Source organism: Onychostruthus taczanowskii, unplaced genomic scaffold (assembly GCF_017590055.1).
Source record: "Onychostruthus taczanowskii isolate IOZ18803 unplaced genomic scaffold, ASM1759005v1 scaffold1, whole genome shotgun sequence".
NCBI lineage: Eukaryota > Metazoa > Chordata > Aves > Passeriformes > Passeridae > Onychostruthus > Onychostruthus taczanowskii.
The window spans coordinates 9984758-10004752 of NW_024496525.1; the positions used below are offsets into that span (position 1 = coordinate 9984758).

A 19995-nucleotide genomic window follows, 5' to 3' on the forward strand; every position below is an offset into this window, starting at 1 on the left:
AACCAGTGCTCATGACTCTGAAGCTCCTTTTAAGCAGCTCTTTTGAATTATCAAATGATAGAATCTTAGAATAGTTTGGGTTGGAAGGGGTTGTAAAGATCATCTAGTCCCAGCTCCCCTGTTAGGGCCAGGGACACTTCCCACTAGACTCGGTAGCTCAATATCTCATTCAACTGGCCTTATCACTTTTGCAGTTGTTTGTTGAACTGGCAATACTGAATAAGGCATGTTTCAAAGCATTTATATTTTTCTGTGTATGTTTATTCATTGGGTAATTTCCTGTTGTTGTGCTTTTCATAGAATTACAAAATAACAATCTGTTGACTTAAAACTTTGTAAGGATTAAGATTTGGTTTTGTTTGGTTTTTTTTCTTGATCCTTTTTTTGTAATTGAGTTCGGAATACTAGATGTTGATGAGGATTCAGTGTGATTATCTTATAAGATTTAAAAACAAATCTTATGACCAGGATAAACTCTTCTTACATTATGCCAGTGAAGAACTACTTCTTAATTCTACGACAAAAGACCATTTAGATGATGATGTGAGCAGACATCATATTAGAAGAAATAAATCCAAAGTACTTTGAAGCCTTTCTGTTCCCTTTGAAGTTTCATAATGACAGTCCAATCATGTTTGTCACAGCTGCATGGATACTTCGTAGGAAATAAGACAGTGTTAAGACAATTTTGCATTAATTAAAATAACTTGTATTGGAACTTAGAATTTCCCTGCACGTGCCATTAGTGATCTTAGGTTAGGGAAGTTATATTGTCTGTATAGACTGCCATTAAATGGAACAGTCTGGTCTGAGACATTTTTCTCCCTCACAACTCAATTGCAAGCATTTTCTATTTCCCTCATGTCCTAGTTTCATCCTGGACCCTAATGTTATTTGATACCACCTGACATCATTGTTAGGAGTGGGGAGAAAGGGACTCTGGCTTCTGGTCAAAAAAGCATGGCAGGAGAGGGGAAGCCATGCTCCATTGTTCATTGTCTCAGGGTCCAGGGTGAGCATTTTTGCATGTGAATCAACCTCTGTCTTGTGTACTTTTGTTATTAATATTGTTGCCATTACTGTTCATTTTCTTATCTCATTGCTGTTTCCAGTAAACTGTTCATATCTCAACCTGTGATCTTAATTTCTGACATCTCCAATTCGCAACTCCATCCTGCTTCAGCGGGAAGTGAGAGGGAAAGGAGGGTCAAGAAAGCAGTGTGTCATTTGGGGGAGTCTTGGTGGAGGCACTGAACTGGGAAGTACCATTCCTAAATCTCACTCAAAGTGGGCTGTTCCTCACAGGACTCTGGTGGTGGTATAGAGTCTTGTAGAAACGCTTAGGAGCTTACAGTTAGAGGCCACTTGTGTTATTCCTGCCTACTGGGAAACCAGGCAAGTGGGCAAATTGTATTTGCCTGTCCCATAAAAATCTCATGTCTTTCCCTTCATCCTAATGAAACAAATAAGTCAACAACATCCTAGACTTGTTTGTGGAACAGAAAAAGAAAATCCTACCATTCATCTCTTCCTATATAACTTCTCAAACACAGTTAACAATACTGATCATACAGATACATGGTTCACATTTTGAAGATCATCTGAATTTGTAACTAAAAGGATTAGAGGTGTACTTATTTGGGAATTCAGTGTGTTATAAAGAAATCAGCTGAAACTGTCCATTCAATATCCTTAGCACTTCAGTATTGTAACTCAGCTTTCCTTGTAGAAACCGTAGTCCCACTTGGGCTCACGGAAATTACGGGTATGTTGCCTGGAGACCATGTTTATCCTAAAAGGTCTGGAAAAATAATAAAGCTGAGCAGTTGGGGCAATAATAATTGATGGACTTGTTCATATTCAGATACCAAAAGCCTATGAATACTAGAATATTCTGCTGGTTTAGATACTTGGTTTTTATGATTGTTAAAGGTAGATTCAAGCAGTCTTGTGTTATACATTTTTTTTACAAGATCAGCTTTCAGGGCCAAAATTTTAGAAAATGTACTGCTTTAAAAATTAGCCCAATATATTGAATATATCTTCCTTTGTTTCAAGTTATTTTGTATTTAAATTTAAAACTCATGAAGTACAATTGAAAAGATTGTGCTTTTTGTATAACTTTGTCAGGATAAGCAGCTTTTCTGTATTGCATTACTTTTTTCCCTATGTGTAAGTTTTGGTATCTCTCAGCTTTCTGGGTTCCAGGTACTTTTTAATTTAAAAATTACTATTCAAGAGAACATGAATAAAACTTTCTGGTGTCACACCGATATACTCCTAATGTTCCCTGTGTATTTGTACAGTTTTCGCTCTAGCAGATGTTGATGTCTAAAAGGGTATAGGCATTTGTCCTCTGTTTCACAATGCACGATACTCTGTTGTTTCACACAGTAGATGTTTGTGATTCTATAACAAATTCCATGTCTGATGCTGTACAGCACTTTAAGCTCTTTGTTCACATCGTGACCATCTTCCTTATTCAACCAGTTTGAACTGTTTCGGGTTGTTGTTTAGTTTTTCCATTGTGCTTCAACAAAAATTCTTTTATCTGTTCACATACTGTGTTTGATGAAATTACAGGACGCAGAGTTACCTCCTTCTTGCACCTGGTACTTAGTTAAAACACAATTTTATTTCCTTCTTGCAGCCCATTACTTGGGTAGATGTTAATTCCAGGCTTTAACTGCAGTATTTCAAATGTTGTAGTACCTAATGATAAAGGAAATAATGTATTTTCCTGATGGACTGGTATCGTTTTACTCAATGTTATCTTTATATGATCCATATTGACAACATACTTTAAAATCATGAAGCTGATTTTAGCAAACATGACAGTTAGGGAAGGAAGGTTATCCTGTTTACTCTGGTTCTGTCTTTGCAATGTTCAATGCTAAAGTAATTTTTTTTTAATCAGATAAAATATTAATTAGAGTCACTTCTTCCTGCAGTTGCATGTAGGCAGAACCAAATTTAGCATGACTGGAAGATATGATACTTTCTAATATTGATTCTATCAATAGATGGTGGAACAGGATCATGACAATTATGTAATTCCTCACTTCAAAAATTGTGTTTTATTTTTTCCCAAGATCCTTATAAGAACATACAGTTGAACAAGGAAATGTGAAATATGTATGTTACTACCAAAAACCATTTAGCAAGCTATTCATTAGGAAAAAAGTAAGACAAAAAACTGTATTAAAATAAAAGTTTATGTTAAAAACTAATGAGATAGCAAGTTCATACCTAGAATAAAACAATAAAACTGGAAAAGTAAGACTTGAGAATTTGCAGCTTATACAAAGTTAGTAGAAGTAGGGAAGACCTGAATGCAAATTTAGCACTCTCTCATCAGAATGTTATCTGCTGGCTATGGCAAAACATGTGAGTAAATGGAAATTTAAGTTTCACAGTAAGTGGCTTCTTTTTTTACAATGAATAATTGATTTATGTTTCCAACAACAACATAGAAAAAGGAAATTTTGCATTTTCATGTCACTGTGTATCTTTAGTCATCACTGAGATCTCTATACAGCTTCCTGTGTACTATGCCAACTTTCAGATTACTTTAAAAAAATATTTTAGTGAAACATTTTACAATTACATGATATTATGTTGCTAGCTATCAGCAAATGTAACAGATATTTAAGACTTGTTAATGTATTTCTGCTTCACCTTACTATCTTAGAAAAAATTATCAGTTTTATGAAAGTTTGTTTTAGTTTCAGTAGGTTATAATTATTGATTGCAGGTAGCATCAGGTGGCAAAAGTAAAGTATATGTCCAAGTGGGCAACAGCTTACATGATTTATTGTATTTTTCTTGGGATGGCATACTCTCAAAACAAAGGAAAAAATAGTAAATTAGAAGTAGTAAATAAAAACTGAGACTCCAAGCTGTTTGAAGTGGAATCTGTGCAATGTGATTGTTTACTTTTTTGCTTGAATGCCCTTTGTAAAGGAGTGACTTTTTAAATTATTTTCTCAGTAACAAAATCCCAATTTGCATGTGGCAATTATTTTAGGATAGGTGCACTTAGCACTTGCAATCTGTTTTTTATCTGATTTGTCTCAAAAGTCCTTAAGAGTAATATCTGCTTAAGGGGAAGCTAAATTTATGCCTCATAGCCACTATCTTCTTGCAGGCAGATTGGAGACCAGGCAAGTACAACAGGATATTTGTACAATCAGCCTGTACAATGTGTCATAATAAAAGAATTTAAAGCTTCAGCAAATTGACATTGAGGTGTTTGAGCGTATCCAGGGCAGCAAAGCTGATGAAGGATCTGGAATATAAGTCCTATGAGAAGCAGCCAGTGAAGCTGGGGTTGTTTAGTCTGGGGAAAAGAAGGCTCAGGGGAGACCTTACAGCTCATTACCTGCAGGAAGGTAGTGGCCAGGGGTTGGTTTCTTCTCCCAGTCGACTAGCAATAGCATAAGGTGAAATGGCCTCAAGGTGCACCAGGGGAGGTTCAGTTTGGGTATTAGGAAAGAGTGGTTAAGCAGTGAAACAGTCACCATCCCTGTAAGTATTCAAAAAATAAGTAGATGTAGCACTTCTTGATATGGTTTAATGGTCATGGAGATACTTGCACAAAGGTTAGACTTGATCTTGGAGGTCTTTCCCAACCTTATTGATTCTTTGATTTTATGAAAATGCAACGCCCCTGACATTGCACAAACTAGGTAAAGAGTCACTTTGTGACACAAGGATCAGCTTGGACCTATAGTGTAGGGTGTAAAAATGAGAGAGCCAGGTGGTGCATGGTATCAGAATCACTGTGAGCACACATTGAAATACACAAAGGTCCAGCTAAATATCAGGAAATTATTTCTCACTGAGAAATCATGTGAGAAACTAGCACAGGTTGCCCAGAGAGGATGAGGAGGATGAAGATTTCTGGAAGAATTTGAAAGCCGTTTGGACATGGTCCTGGACAACCAGCTCTGGGAGAGGTGGGGGTGCAGACTAGACAGCCTCCAGAGGTCCCTTCCAGCCTCAGCCATTCTGTGGTTGGTGATTAGAAGCTTTTCTTCCTGTCAGTCTAGAAGGTCCCTAAGGTAGGGCAGCACAAGGAAGTGGGAGGTGCTGCAGTTCAGCTGCAGCCTTGTGTCTGGCTCTGAGAGCTGCCTTCAGGTGTTCATGTGTCTTGGCTAACAAGGCCAAACGAGTTACAGTGGTTATGTGAGAATCAGCCTGGCTGCAGAGCCATATCAGATTTCTTCAACTCTGGCATTGTTAATTTTTAACCCAGACAAATCACTCAGTGATAGGTTGGTATTTCTGGATTTTATGTATAGTCTACATGAAATTTTATTTAGTTAAATGAAATTTAAGAATTTAGTAGTTTGTAAAGCCTGACTTATATTTTGTTCCTTGTATAGTTCCTTCTGTTAAAATGTTGTTATTGTTTCTTTGCTGTTTTGATTTGTACCACTCTAAGCAGCATCCCAACACCACTGCATAGTTAAAGAATTGATTTTTGGAATTGCATGAATGAAATTATTTTTGTTAATTAAACTCTTCAGCATTTTAATGATTCTGATAGTCATCTCTGTATACAGGCTGTTTTCTTAAATGTTGACTATCCGTGTACAATTGTACTAAATTAAGGTGACCTCACAACACATAGAAAAGGAATGGTCATGAGTTACTTTATATTATGCAAGACCATATTACTGTGATGTGATTTTCATTATAATATCTTGTACAGAAAAATAAACATTTGCTTGAGAATTAAAGTATTTTGCTGGTTGTCAGCTTCTATCCAATAGTTAGTTTCTTCTAGTTAAAAATAATAAAATTAGAGCTTATGCTGTTGAATGTCAGTTTATTCCATAGCAGACAATCTATTAAATCTGTTACACTATATCAGTGTATGATGCACTTGCTTTTTGGCAGTAGCATGGTTTTAAGAAATTAGTTTTTGATATTAATTCTCATAGCTTAGTACTTTCTAAGCATAATTTTAAGGAATAAGTAAATAATAAAAGAATTGCTACTCTCTGTCTTACTTGTGCTTTAGAACAAAGCTTAAACAAAACAATCTCTTGAACTTGTTTCAGAGCTTTCAGCAAGAAGCAATGAAAAACACATGCCAATAATGACATATACTTAATTGTTAAAAAAAATTTTACATTCTTGTGCTGTGTTAGATTTCACTCATAGAGGTTCTTCCATCATTCTCTAATTGCGTGAACGTTTGTGCCAAGATAAAAAAAGAAGCAACAGAGGGTTGGGAATGGGTAGACATGGTGAAAAATCTGCTTCTGGTGCCAGTGCAGGTCTATGTCATGATAGGTGAATTATGACTCTCTTACCCAAATCTCAAAGAATTTTAATCATTGGGCAATCCCACATAGAAAGTAGATCTTTTGTTGAGATAGATCTGTATCCTTCTGTTAGCTAAACTAAGAACTGATTGTTAGCAGCATTTTCAAAGCCTGTTATTTGCTTCAGTTATCTTGTGACCTTAAAGAGCTAACCTTCAAGTTAGGACATTCATAAGGTTCATGCCCTGCAAACTGAGTGCTTAAGGCGGCTGAAGTGCCAGAAGGGTCACAACTTTTTCTGGGGACCTGAGGCAACTGTTTTATATCCTGTTTAGGTGAATGGATATGCAGAGTCTGTGTCCAGAGGGAATATCAACTAGTCAAAGAAATTAACAGCAGAAAATCTAAAAGTTTGTAGACCTAACTAGTTGTGACTCCAGCAGAGCAGTAAGGCAATTTTCTTATGCCTGGAAGCTCTAAGTAGAGACCTGTTAGAGGGCAAGGAGAAGTTTAGATAGATAGCTGGAATCACCAAGGTTTTTACTTTATGCTGTGCCAAATATTGATCCCTTTTCCTTTTGATTTTATATATCAATTCAGCTGCTTGATTATAACTTCGCCTGTGTTTGGAAAAAATCCATGTCTACATGACATGGAAGCTTTTTTTTTACATTAAAAGCTTCCATGCCATGTAGAATTCAGGGTGATGATCAAGTTACCTTTTCTTTCCTCTTTCCTTCATGTGCTCTGAAGAGAAAAAGGAAAAAAAAATAAATAGCAGCAAAGTACTGGGATATTTTATTTATCTGGTGCTTTGGTCCATACTTTGATACTTTAATGCTGTTTTGTTAGTTCTTCTGTTGAATGGGTCATGCAGACTCCTTAGTCTTAGAGACCATTGACAATAAAATTTAAATTCTTTGGCCTATTTCCAAACCTGGTTTAACTTGGGATTTAGTTGAGGAGGCAGAAGCCAAGCCAGAAAATTGGAAACACGGTTTTGGATAAATTTTGATTTGAAAGCAGATGGAAGTGGGACTTAGGTCATCTAACAAGAAACTCCAGTCGCTTGTTTAGGAGGGCTGTAGCTTCTGGGCCAGTATCTTACAAAATACTCTCTTAAGGTCTCTTAAAGCCTTAGACCAGTGTTTTGAAGGGGTTTCTGTTTCTTCCTCTGGCCAAATGAAGTCATGGTACAGATTAAGGGGAACCATAGCATTAGTGGTCCTAGAGGTGTGTTTGCCATAACTAAACCTGCATGATCAATGCCTGGCCTCCTAATTTTTTCACTGCTGATTTAAATTTCTCTGGATTTCTGTTTCATGCTTTCAGCCTTTGGATTTTGTTATATTCTTACGAAATGGCAGAACTATCCTGTATCTCATTCACAGTATTCTGTACTTAAACTCTGTAATTATTCTTCATATGATAGAATTAAGAGAAAGAATTCTTTGTATCTTGCTGTTTGGTACCTTCTGAGGTCTTCGTTTGTATTTGTGATTGCTATTTTATCCAGTTTGACTGTGTATAGTGATTGTATGTTTGTCCATTTAAATTACTGTACTTGATGCATGTTGTTTTAGAATTCAGGTGAGGGTGTGTGTATGCATGCATGTATGTGTCATGATATCCTATCAGTTCTACGTTTGTTTGCAAAATAAAGCAAAACTATAGTTTCCTTTTGTTATTTCAGTCTGTCCTATCTTTTCCCCCATTTTCCCTTCTCAGCATGGAAGACCTCTGCTTTATCCTCTTCTCTCAGAAACACCATGGAAAATCTGGTCATGTGGTCTTAGAAAAAAATGCTAATTACTGTGTTCAGATTTTCTTTTCCATTACCACTGCAAAAGGTCATTTATTAGAGAGCCTACACCTGCATTCTGGGCCCAGTGGTGGTGTATGAAATATTCTATGCTGAAGATGGCATATTGTTTTCTGACTCTAAGGGAATGTACTTTTTTATTTCTACAGAGTACCAAGCTGCCATTCTGCATTTAAAGAGGGAACACAAAGAAGAAATTGAAACATTAAAGGTATAGTTATGTAATTATTTATTTCCCTGTCTAGTGCATTTTACAGATTTAAGTGATGCAAACATGCACTTTCTGGTAAATGTTAAGAATTTAATTCTTTCTTTCTAGAAGTTGTTTTCAGTTGACTGCCAGCTCAGCTAAAATTAATTTGGTTAAAGTCTATACCTGCACTCATAAATGATCTCTGGAAGCAGTTTTATTTGTTTCCTCTTTGTAGTTCTCCTTATTGTTGTTCTGTTAAATTCTTCCCACTAACACAGCAGTGCAGTTCTTTTGTGTTGGCACTGATGTTTAACTACTTACTCTTTCTCAGTGAAACATACTTCTGTAGAAGCAATTTTCTGTAATTTTAACAGGAAGTTAAGCATGTGTGAGACTTTCTGAAGTCTAGTACTGAGCACTCTGTATTGGTGTCTCCTCTTTTAAACTGTAAACTTGACCAACTAGTTATCCAAATCAGAAATAACACAGTTTAGTATTAGAACTCGCTTTCCCTTGGCTGTGGTAAGTAAAGTGAAATATTACAAGAAAGTGTTTCTATCATATAAGCAGGAACTTAAATGGCAGTATAACTGAATTTGTTGGTCACCCCTAGTTAAAATTAACAGCATCTTCCTTTTCTCACCAGTTATGATATATTCTTAAGTATACCTGCACTGTGTTCTAATAAAAGTTCGTATGCTAAGTCGTTAGTGTACAGGTCATCAATTACATTCAGTTTTTCCTTTGTCATCATTAAAGCAAATAGAATGGAAAATAAACAGTTTTATTAACATGGGAATTCTGATAAACCAGTACACTGATACATTATCTGTGTCATTAGGCGGATCACATTGTATAATGCAATGTATTGAAATTTACGTTATAAAATTTCAGTGGGAACATATAATGAGGGAGTAAAATGGTGTCATGGTTTAATGTAATATGTTGTTGCATTTTATTCTTTAATGGTATAACAGAAAAATATGATGGTAGATATCCCAACTATGGGAAATTCTTGGGTTAAATCTGATTTTATGCTATGCTCTGAAGAAACCTACAGACAGGAATTTCTTTTAAGCAGCTTTTTTGCAAATGGATCCAGATCCCTTATGTGGTGTTTATGAAGAAGGTTTGATTATCATACTTTTTCTGCAACAGGTTAGGAGTGAGACTCTTAGTCTTTGTTATTCCTAAAAGGTTTAGAAAAATGTTAAGACGTTATGGAAGGTATATGTGCGGGAAAGTTCTCAAAATATTATTGAATTGTCCTCTGAGCATGAAAGTAAGCAACATTATCTAGATTCTGTCCCTTGAAACCTGCATATAGTGGCTTATAAGTGAGTGATACGTTTATTCTTTAGCATTAGAAAGTGCCCTGTACTTTTGTTCTGGTTTTTTTTGTAGGTTTTTTTTTTTTTCCCTTGAGTATGTGAACAGGAATTCCAGTCTTTAATTCTTCAATATTTGTTATCACTGTGTTAATTTCCTATAAACTTTATACAGAATACCCAGAGTGCAGCCAGGGCATTACCCATACCACTAGTTTCTGGGGATTGGTGCTGAATCTATGAGGCTGAAGTTGCAGTGAATGTAGCAGTCTTGAAAGGTGCACAACAATCACTGGGTAGGGAGAGTATATGACTATACTGTATTTTATTTTGTCATATTTATATTATCACCAAAACTTGAAGCTTTGTTCCTTTTTTTTATGTCACTTGAAATCAGTTTTTTTCATGTAGCGTGTGTACTTATTGAGATTACAACATGCATTACACCAAGTCAATTGCTTATGAATCTGCACCATCTCTTATTGTGTAACAATCTGCATAACACATAACTCTTGAAGGGTTAATTAATGTATATAATTCAACTGAATCATCCACATGAAAGCAATGTCTAAAAAGGGTAATGATGTTGCTGCATTCAAAGGATTTCTTCAATTTTTCGCTTAATGTTTACAAAATACTGAATAATATGGTTTAAAGACATGGAACGATTTCTGTTCTGTATTGTTAAGTGCTCTGCTTTCCCTGCTCTTGCCACTAGATGTCAGCTGAGTCTTTCAGAAAAAGTTCCCAAAAACGTGCACGTTTCATACTTCCTTCTAAACTGATTGTGGTGACATCCTGCCCACTGTTTGTGTGTCCGTTTTAGTTTTAGGTCAGAAATTATCTTGCACATTATGAAACTAAAATTGAAGTTGCTCAATGGATAAGTCGTAGCTGTCAACAACTTCATAATGTTTGTCCAGCAGAACCAAATCTTGAGTATCTAATAACCAACTAAGTAAATGACAACAACATAAATCAAAATAATGTAAATGGACTCCTGACTTCTGAAAGGAAGGAATTTACTTGAAGGAAATATACTGTCTGCAGTGCTTAATATTTAACCCAACACATATCTGCAAAAGGGTGCACCATGGTTTTTTTTCACTTAAGTTGATAAAATGAGTAACAATTCAAGTTTTTCCCTAATGTCTTTGTGTTCCCTTTAGAACAAACCTACCAAATTTCCCTTCATCTTTAGTTATGTGGGAGTTTAAGGCTGCTTGTTGAAGATGGAAGGAAAGTCCTTAGCTGTCCTGTAACCCAGTACCCTCTGCATGGGTGTTTTTCTCCAACACAGGTTGTTAGGCTTCCACCAGCTCACTAGATCTTTTATATATTTCCAAACTGAGAATATTAGTATATTCAGGTATTTCTGTTACAGAATAGTATTACATAATGCATGTCATATAATATAGTGTAAGAAATATTAATAGGTATTTGATAAAAAATTAACTATAGCTAGCTTATAAATTATTCAGTAAATATAATGTAACAAAATCCTGTTTTTACAGCTCTTAAAATATCTCACGGCAAATTTTAGAAAGAAATACCTGTATAGTTGCATCTGTCACAGTTATGAACATATTACTGAAACTTCTGAAGCAGTGAATGGTAATGCAGTTGGTATAAAGCTGCCCGTGACATTACGAAAGAGCAAGCTGGCCTCATTTAGGGAAGAATGCATCATGAGGTGTTCATAGTGACCTTTGTGGCCTCCCTGGTAATGTTTGCATTTTTGCTTTTTTTGTGAAGGTTCCATGAGCTGAAATGTAGAAGTGGGCAGAAAGTAATTTCCTTTTCACAGAAGAACTTCCTTAACTTTGAAAACTATTTCATATCTTAAATTGAGGTTAAAGACCAGTGCCTCAAAGTGCCCCAGAAAACATTGCAAAATGTGGAAGAAAAAGGAATGTGAAAGGAAAAGTCATAGCACCAGTCAAAATTATGTGATAATTTAAAGATAATTTATTTTTATTTTGTAGTGAGACCACAAAGGCATAAAATCATTTAAGGTTTTATTAAGTAATACAACTCTAGCTCTATTATGACCATTTCATTCTTTTACAAATCTGTTTTTTCATGTCTAATGCTTCCTAAGTTCTTTCTTGTCTCTTTGTCTTTTCACCTTCCCATTTGTTTTCCCTTGTGGTCAATATGCTTCCATTTATGAATGCTTCCATTGCTCTTTAATTATGACATCAGTGTAACAAAAGGTGCTGCTTCTCTCTGCAACATTTTGGAATTTTTAATTCAGCTATGGGAGGCAATGGTGAATAGTGTTGAAAGCTCTTGTATGCCAGAATGCTTATCACAATTCCTCTTTATGGAAGTGGGTGATCTCAATTTTATTTTGGCAATTTAAAGTGTCTTTTACTTAGATGTAAAAGTAAAATTTCATTTCAGCTTCAGAGCATATATCACAAATTGGATGTTTTAACATGAAATCAAAACATTTTATACTATTTCAATTTGCCTAAATCTGCTTTTTCTGTAAGTAGACATTTACAACAAATTGGAATACTTCTGAGCAGATTAAATTGAAATAAATCTGACCTGGGTGCTCTGAAGGATTTTTATTATTCCTTTCTGAAGAAAAAGAATTTATTTCCTCTCAGTTTTGTTTGTGCATATGTGAATTCTTGCATGGGATAAGAGTATCATGGTTTGCCAAAAGTCACTGTGTTTTGAAATCTGCTGTTAGGATATGGGGTCCAATGATGAATAGTGTTGAAAGCTTTAATATGCCACAGTACTTATAAAATCCAAAACTTTTTAATATATGTGGATATATGTTGACTTTTAGTAATAATGTCTTGCTTCAGGATGAGATTCTTGTTTTAACTTTTACAAGATGAAATGCATCCATAAGGTGGCTGGTTACTTTGAGTGTTCTCTGTTTTATTTTTGTATTCCAGCATGCACATACAGAAGAAAATCTGTATCATGTATGCTTCTCTCTCTCATGGAGTTGCAGCTCAAAGGAGCAGCCAAGGTCACAAAGGGTTTATTAGTCAGTCTTTCCTAATGAGCTGTTCAGGCTTTTCAGCATTTCCATGTGGTGAACTGATGAAGGTCTCCCAGCTTGTGGTTAATTATTGATACTAATCTTGCCTAACTTGAAATGCTTCAGTCTTTCAGCTGCTAAATGTATGGTTGCACCACTGTGTGTGTACCGTGTGCCTTTATGAATCTTCTTGGTTACTTTGTCCTCTTGGAGGAATTCTCCCTGCTCACTGCAGAGCCACTCTGTAATTCAAGAAAGGAAAAAATGTAAAGACTGAAAAAAGCGCAAAAGCTGTGAGAAAAAAGAGACTGAACTCCTATGAAATTGTATTAAATACTGATTTCAGAACTCCTAAGGCTGCCAGACAATGGCAGCAACATTATCTTTAAAGTTTGCATTTCCTAAAATAGTAAAATCACAGCAGGAAAAAAAAATCTTCCTGTACTGAAAAATGTGCATAGCCATTGCTAGAGAAGGTAAAGTGGCAGACAAGGGAACAAAGGACAGGAGCAATAAAACAGTAACTTTCTACAGCAAGCAGCACTTAATCTCTTTGGAACCACTTGACAATTTCATCTTGATTCTGAAATGAAGCTTGGAATGATTCTTCATGTTGTGTGCAGATATTCCCAAGTCAGTTAACATTTTCAAAATTTGCACATTACAATTTCTATATTCAAATCATACTCTATGATAAAATTCTCGATGACATTTTAAGCATCCCTGCTGTTCTCTGATACTTACAGTAAACAAAATTTTCCCATTCTTCTCCTCCATTTGTCATATTTTTGATGTAATGTATGCTTTTTATCCTTAATTCCCTTTAACAATATGTTTACATCGCTAATATTTTCTTATCAGCTAGTTTGAATATCCTGGAAGATTCTTCTTTCATTGTGTTTTGGGTTTTTTTCCAATATGGCCACTTGCCATATTGCCATTCTGTTACTTTCAATGCAATTTCGCTGTGAGACTTGGATTGTTTAAACTTCATGTCAGCTGCAGAATGCTGCTAATTCCACATGTTGATCCAAGGATTCTCCTGTTTATTTAAGAAGTTACCACAGACCATATTCGCTAGATTGAAAACAGTGAAAATCTCTTTAACTCTATTTCAGCACATGGACATGGTACTATGTAGTTAAAATGTGCATAGAGCAGGACAATTTACTGCATTTGAACTTCAGCAAGACTGAGTTCCTACTCAAATTTAGACACATTACAAGAAATTCTGCTTGGTTAGGGCTAAAATAAAACTCTTATGTTCCTTATAACCTGCTGCATTTTTCATAGTTTATGAAAGTTAATTTATCCTATCACCTTGCCTTGAATAAACATGTTATGTACTCAGGAGAATAAAGTAGAGCACACACTTTGAACAAGAGGACATTTTATTTTCACAGATTTTGAAGATCTCTGTAACATAGGAAACAATTGTATACAAGAGAAATTAAATGAAGTGTCATCTCATGCAATTATAAAAGCCATTTAAAATTAAGTAGTATTAAAGTTACCATTTTAATTTTGAAAACATGTACCCGACGCTTTCTTGCCAAAATTATCTGCACTTTGGAATTTACTACACCAGATATTTCTTTACATCTAGTAGTTGTAAGGCATTTTTTCCTGAATTAAATGTGCAATATTCTCTTGTTGAAAAATTCTGGCTCTAATATTCCTGATTTTAACAGGAACAGGAACAAATTTGTCAAGGATGAGCATTTTGTTGGTAAGGGAAAATTTCTGTCTGAAATTGGAGGTTAAAATTTTTAAAATAAAACTTTTTTTTCTCATGTTCAGTAAAGACCTGATTTTAGCAGCTTTTGACTTTGCAAATCTAGTGATCACTGATTGCACCCTCTGGTGTTGAACAAACTTTCAATTGCCATTTCCACAAAGCCACCAAAGTTGTTATAAAATAACACTGGGTCAAAACCAAGTTCCACTGATTTATGATTGACACAAGTTACTCTTGATTAGGTGGGGATCACCCTTCAGATGCTTTCAAAATGAAAGTCTGTCTCCTGACCCCCTTATTGATGGTTAGGCAATGAAAGAAAACACCCTGGAAAGCAAAGCAGACAAGAGCTGGACATATGTATGGAGATGTGAAAGGTACAATTTCAGGTAAAAAATAGTGAGTAGAGCTACTAGGACTGGCAGTCCTTATAACATACACTGTACTAGAGGCATTCCACTGGCAAGATGAAGGGCAAAAGAGGTAGCCTGGAAATTACGACAGAAAACAGTAGGAAATAGATTGTAAAGACTTGGGTCTGGGCATCACAATACAAATTTTACTTATATGTGGGCAATATTTTCCAGAATATGTGTCCTGGAATGGATACAGTCCATTCAGTGTGATTTTATTTTTGTTGGTCAGTAAGCAATACCCTCCCTCGCTTTATTAGTCAAGATTTCATCTGAATATAAGTCATTTCATTACTGTTTTTTCTACTGTCATAAGTTTTAACTTTAGGATGTTTTAAGTATAAACTGGACTTTGCAGTATGTATTGGATAGGCATGTAATCTCATTATTCGTAGGTTAACCTAAGGTTTAACAGATTTATTGGGAAGCTTACATTCACATAAATGTTCAGTCACAGTTCATTTTTAACTTGCTTTGCAATTATACGTTGAGTCCCAGAAATTCAAGATAGTTTTTTGTAAAAGAAGGTGTGTCATTGGTGACTGCTTGAGGAAAACTGCCTAAAATGACCCGTGACTCATCATGCAGGAATTTTGCAGTTTGAGCAAGTGTAGAATCTGTTTTTCCAGGTCATCATTGTCATGCCTTTACTATACTGGTGTTGTTTCTCTTTCTGAGGGTCCACACTTTGTTCTTACATGTCTTTCAACTTTAGTGCACACAATGCAGAAGTCTTAAAAGCTTGCTGGTTTTTCATTATTGAGTTTTTAACTTTTGTCAGGAATATCTCCCACCATGTTCACTGAATGAAGTATTAGTTCTGTTGAAGAGAAAGTTTCTGCATAGCTGCACAACATGAAAGCATTGATGGGAAGGGATAAAATTAAGATTGTTCTGATTGCTCCCTTTTGAGAGGGACCAAGGCTGTTATTTCTGAGACTTTTTCATCTGCAATATTTTCTTCAAATTCTATAATGGGAATGTCTAGAGTAGTGTGGTGATGCTTAATTAGCATGCAGTATATGTTAGTTTAAAGTAGGTGTGTCTTTTGCACAAATACAGAGTAATTTCCATAATTGATGTTCTACTTCTCTTTATCCATGTAGAATCTCTTTTTGTTGTTTTGATTGCACATGAGAATGCTATTTTGGTGGAGAGGCTAATCATCTCTAAAAATACTCAAAACTTTTAGACAACAGTTATGTTCATTATGAAGAATGAAAATTGTTAGTTTGTAAAAGTGTAGAGTTACTTTTTTTTATTCTCATGGCACTATTTGGCTGACTAATTCCTGTTGAGCAGTATTCATTGCTTCTCATTTTCTTTCTATAGATATGTAACTTTGGTTGTTGTTTTCCATGTGCTTTACTAATGTCGCTTTTTGCTTCAGCTTTTGCTGAATTCAAATAATTTGTTGCAACTTAGCAATATATATCTTTGCTTTCCGATATAGTTACAAAGCTTTGTTATAATGGCTGATCTTGTAGCTTGGTTGCCCAAGAAATTAGTTCTTTATATGGTGAAGCAGTGTTGACAGTAAACTCTCCTTTCCATACCCTTCCTGAAAGAAAAGGAAGAAAAGCGAAGAAAAACAAGGTTGCATTACAATTCTGGCAACATCAGCCACACTAATAAAATCAAATTCAATGTTGGTTTACGACTTTGAATTTATGTGACTGCACAGGATCAAAGGATTTGTATCCCACTGGACTGCAAGGTCTATAGTTCATGGCAAAAAACCTCATCAAAAAGAACATTTTAGTAGTAGGGCTTTTCATTTTAATCAGCCACAGTAATAAAAAAGCTGTTAGGTGTCCAAAAACATTCTCCCAAGATCAGAGACAGCTTGCTCTCTACTACAATCAGTTTTCTTATTGGATCCATACTGCCTCTGTAGATTTTTGTCACTGAAACTTCATCTTCAACTTGTTTTCAGCCATTTTTTTGCATTGTTTTCACATTTTACATGCCAGATGTAAAATCTGCCACATCATCATGTAATTTCCCTGGCAATTGAGAAATACTGTAACTTATCTCAAGTAAATTATCATCAAAACAATTCATATGGGATTTTAATTATCAGTCTATATTTCTACATATTGTATTTTAAAGTATTTTATTAGCAATGTTCAGGGTATTTTTTCCTTGCTGCATTTATCTTCTGAACACAGAGAACCACGGAGAATAGGTATTAGTATTTTTGTATCTATACACATATAGTAACTGAGGCTGTCCTAAGACTACGGTAGCAGCTGCAAATGAGAAGCAGAATAAGATAGTAACTACAAAGTTTGTGACAGGAAAGGTATGTTTGGATTTTGCATGTTAACTGGTCGTGGTCCTAGTTCAACAAAAGTTTGAAATTAATTTTTAGCTTATGGTGTGGTTTCATACTTTGATTAGCTTAATCTCAGAGAAATTGCATGCAATGTATCATTTACATTTCTTGGCGTGTTGCATGCTGAGTCACCTCATTCCATTCTGCAGAATTTAAATGTTTAGCAGAGTTTAACAATATTTCGAGATTTTGCAATTAAATTCTCCACAAAATTAAGTTTTCCTAGAAATTTATAGGTTGGTCTCAATTTAGCTAGGTACCCATTTTATACATATTATGTAGAATTTATTTTTCCTAACGTAAGCTATCTTGCATTTGGGAAGAATCAATACATAGTCACTTTCTATAAGGATTGTTAGCTTTTCAATGGCATGACAGGTAGCTGCTACTTTTTTTGGCAAATTTTAGTGGGTGTGGTATTCCATTGTCTGGGAAGTCACTGCTGCCTGAGACAGATGCAGGCTTGAAGTGGTTTTTGTCAGTTGAGTATTTTCATGGGTATATTGTTTTTAAAAACATTCATTCAAATGAGAAACTTTAGTATTGGTGGGAATTTTATAGGTTAGCTACTGAACATTTAAAATCTACATAAGATGTTAAATTATCTGTTGTTGATATTTATTTATTAATAACGTGAAGTCTACCCCTTTAAGCATATGTTGTTAACAGTTGACTGTGTAAGTATTATTTCATCTAGTTTTTTAGAGTTTTTTATCATTTGTCTCAAGAAATGACGTTGTTTAGCAAACGTGCCTGTTGTAAGAAGTTAGTGAATCCAAGACATTAACAATTTTCTGTTTGATATAAAGCAAGAAGAATTTAGATTCCAGTGAGATTTCTCTGTAGGCAGAGAGATTCCATAGTAGAGTACATCACTTACCGGGTGGTGAAATTGACATAATAGGGTCCTTAAATATGGAGTGTGTTGTGGAATACAATGAACATCATTAAAGATATTTTTCCATATATTTGGATCCATAATGTTTGCAGGATCTTGAAAGGTTACCAAGAAATTTCAGGGGCACATCAAGGGTTCTATCTGATTATTTCATTAGAAATTATGGAGAACTTATTTACCCTTTTAAATTGGGTTCTGAGTAAAGTGATATGTATGTAGGACAGCTGTGGAAAAAGAACTGGAGATGAGCTGTTATGAGCTATGTGTTGTATAACAAAGCTCTCCAAGTGATTTAATTTGTGTAATCTTAAATTGTTAGATGGTGGTTCTTAACCATGAAAGGACTGAGGGAAGAATGTGTATATGTGCAGGAAGCAATACCTAGATCAATGTTACTTGACAGAAACATTCACAGAGCAGACACAAGGTAATAAGGATGAGCAGCACAAACTTTATGACAACCTGGAGATCACTCTGTGAAAAGCATGGAAAAGAGCACAGAACATTAAGAGATAATGAAAGGTCTACAGAGAGCAGCAAGAGAAGATGCTGGAGCTTAAAAGAATATAGGACTTTCTGCAGCCCATAATGAAAGGGGCAGTTTGTATCTGTACAGAATAGTCTCTTAAAATATGTAGTCCTGGTCAGAAAATATCTAGAGTGTCCTTGTGTCATAGATCTGCTTTGCATGGCTGTTCATACTCTTTGGAGAGTGATAAAAATGGTAGTGTGTTACTTACCTTATACTTAGGAGGTCACTGGAAACTTATCACTAGTGAGAAAGAATCAGAATCCCAGAGTCATAGAATATGCTGAGTTGTAGGGACCCATGAGGATCATCAGATTCAGCTCCTGGCCCTGTCTAGACACCCAAGGATCATTCCATGTGCTGATTCAATTCCTGTTCCCACTGTGTCCTACTGTCAGCCTTTGGCCAGTTTATTTGTACATATTGAGTCTAGTGGATCTATAAGGACAATGAGTAGGAAATAGCCGGGGGTTCTGTTTGTTTGTTGTCCCAACTACTTTTGCTGCGTTTCCTCTATAAAGCTATGTATTTATTATTTTTAAATTGGAAAGAGAATTGGACTCTGTATGCATTGGCTACATTAATATTTAGAGATCTGGGATTGTTTGAGAGTATTCAGTCATTACTTTTTTATTGTGAGGTGTAGGAGCAGTTCTTACTGTGTGCCCTTGACAGTGATGAGATACCATATGTAACTGTTATGTTTGTTGAGGTATTTGTTAGAGAGGAATTTAGATTTTTATGTAAACTGGTATGGGTTTAACTTTTTTTCCCCTGTGGAGAAATCCTTTGCTAAATCTCTGATTGTTGTTAAAATTTAAAACAAATGTATGTTTTTTCAAGGACACAGATTCAACAAAAAAGAGCTTCTTTTCTTTTGTAAACACAATAGAAGAATAAAAAAGTGTGAACTCTTCCAAAAACTGAAGATTAAATTACTTAGAATGAACAAAACCAAGTTAGAGGCTCCCTCTGAAAAATTTGCTTTTCCTCTTTTCTGTGCACACTACTTTGATGGCCAAAATACTATTAAGAAAAAAAAAAGCTGTAAAGTATGTTAAAAAAGCTTTTAATTGGCAACTCAATAATTCTTGTATTTTTTTTCCTTTTTTTTTTTTAATTTATTTTTCCTTTTCTAATATCCTCCTCTCTAGAAAATATCCACATCTCCTAACTATATCCCTGGATACTTTGTGTCTTCTTTGTTCCCACTTTTTTTATTTTCATGGCTTGGCGTAAGTAACTAATTAGATGTAACAATCACTGTATAAAAGTCAGAGAAGGGAATAAAATTGAGCTCACTTGCTCCCTAATATGTTATTTTTCCACTCTAATTAGAGTAAAAACTTGCAAAAGTGTGTGTTTCTCAGTTAAAGAAGAGGTCTGTCTCTGATCTACCTAGAACAGCTTTGTTCATTAAATATGTGTCATTTTTACACAGTTGCTTTTCAGAG

The 19995-nt window shown here is 35.1% G+C and overlaps 1 protein-coding gene across 1 annotated transcript in view; it reads left to right on the forward strand.

Annotated features, from left to right (window-relative positions):
• Nucleotides 1-19995, forward strand: part of FMN1 (formin 1) — a 125131-nt gene that overhangs the window by 13761 nt on the left and 91375 nt on the right. Inside the window, exon 3 of the mRNA XM_041396740.1 lies at nt 8247-8308. Coding sequence (XP_041252674.1) covers nt 8247-8308 — 62 coding nt within the window. The remainder of the gene's footprint in view (nt 1-8246; nt 8309-19995) is intronic.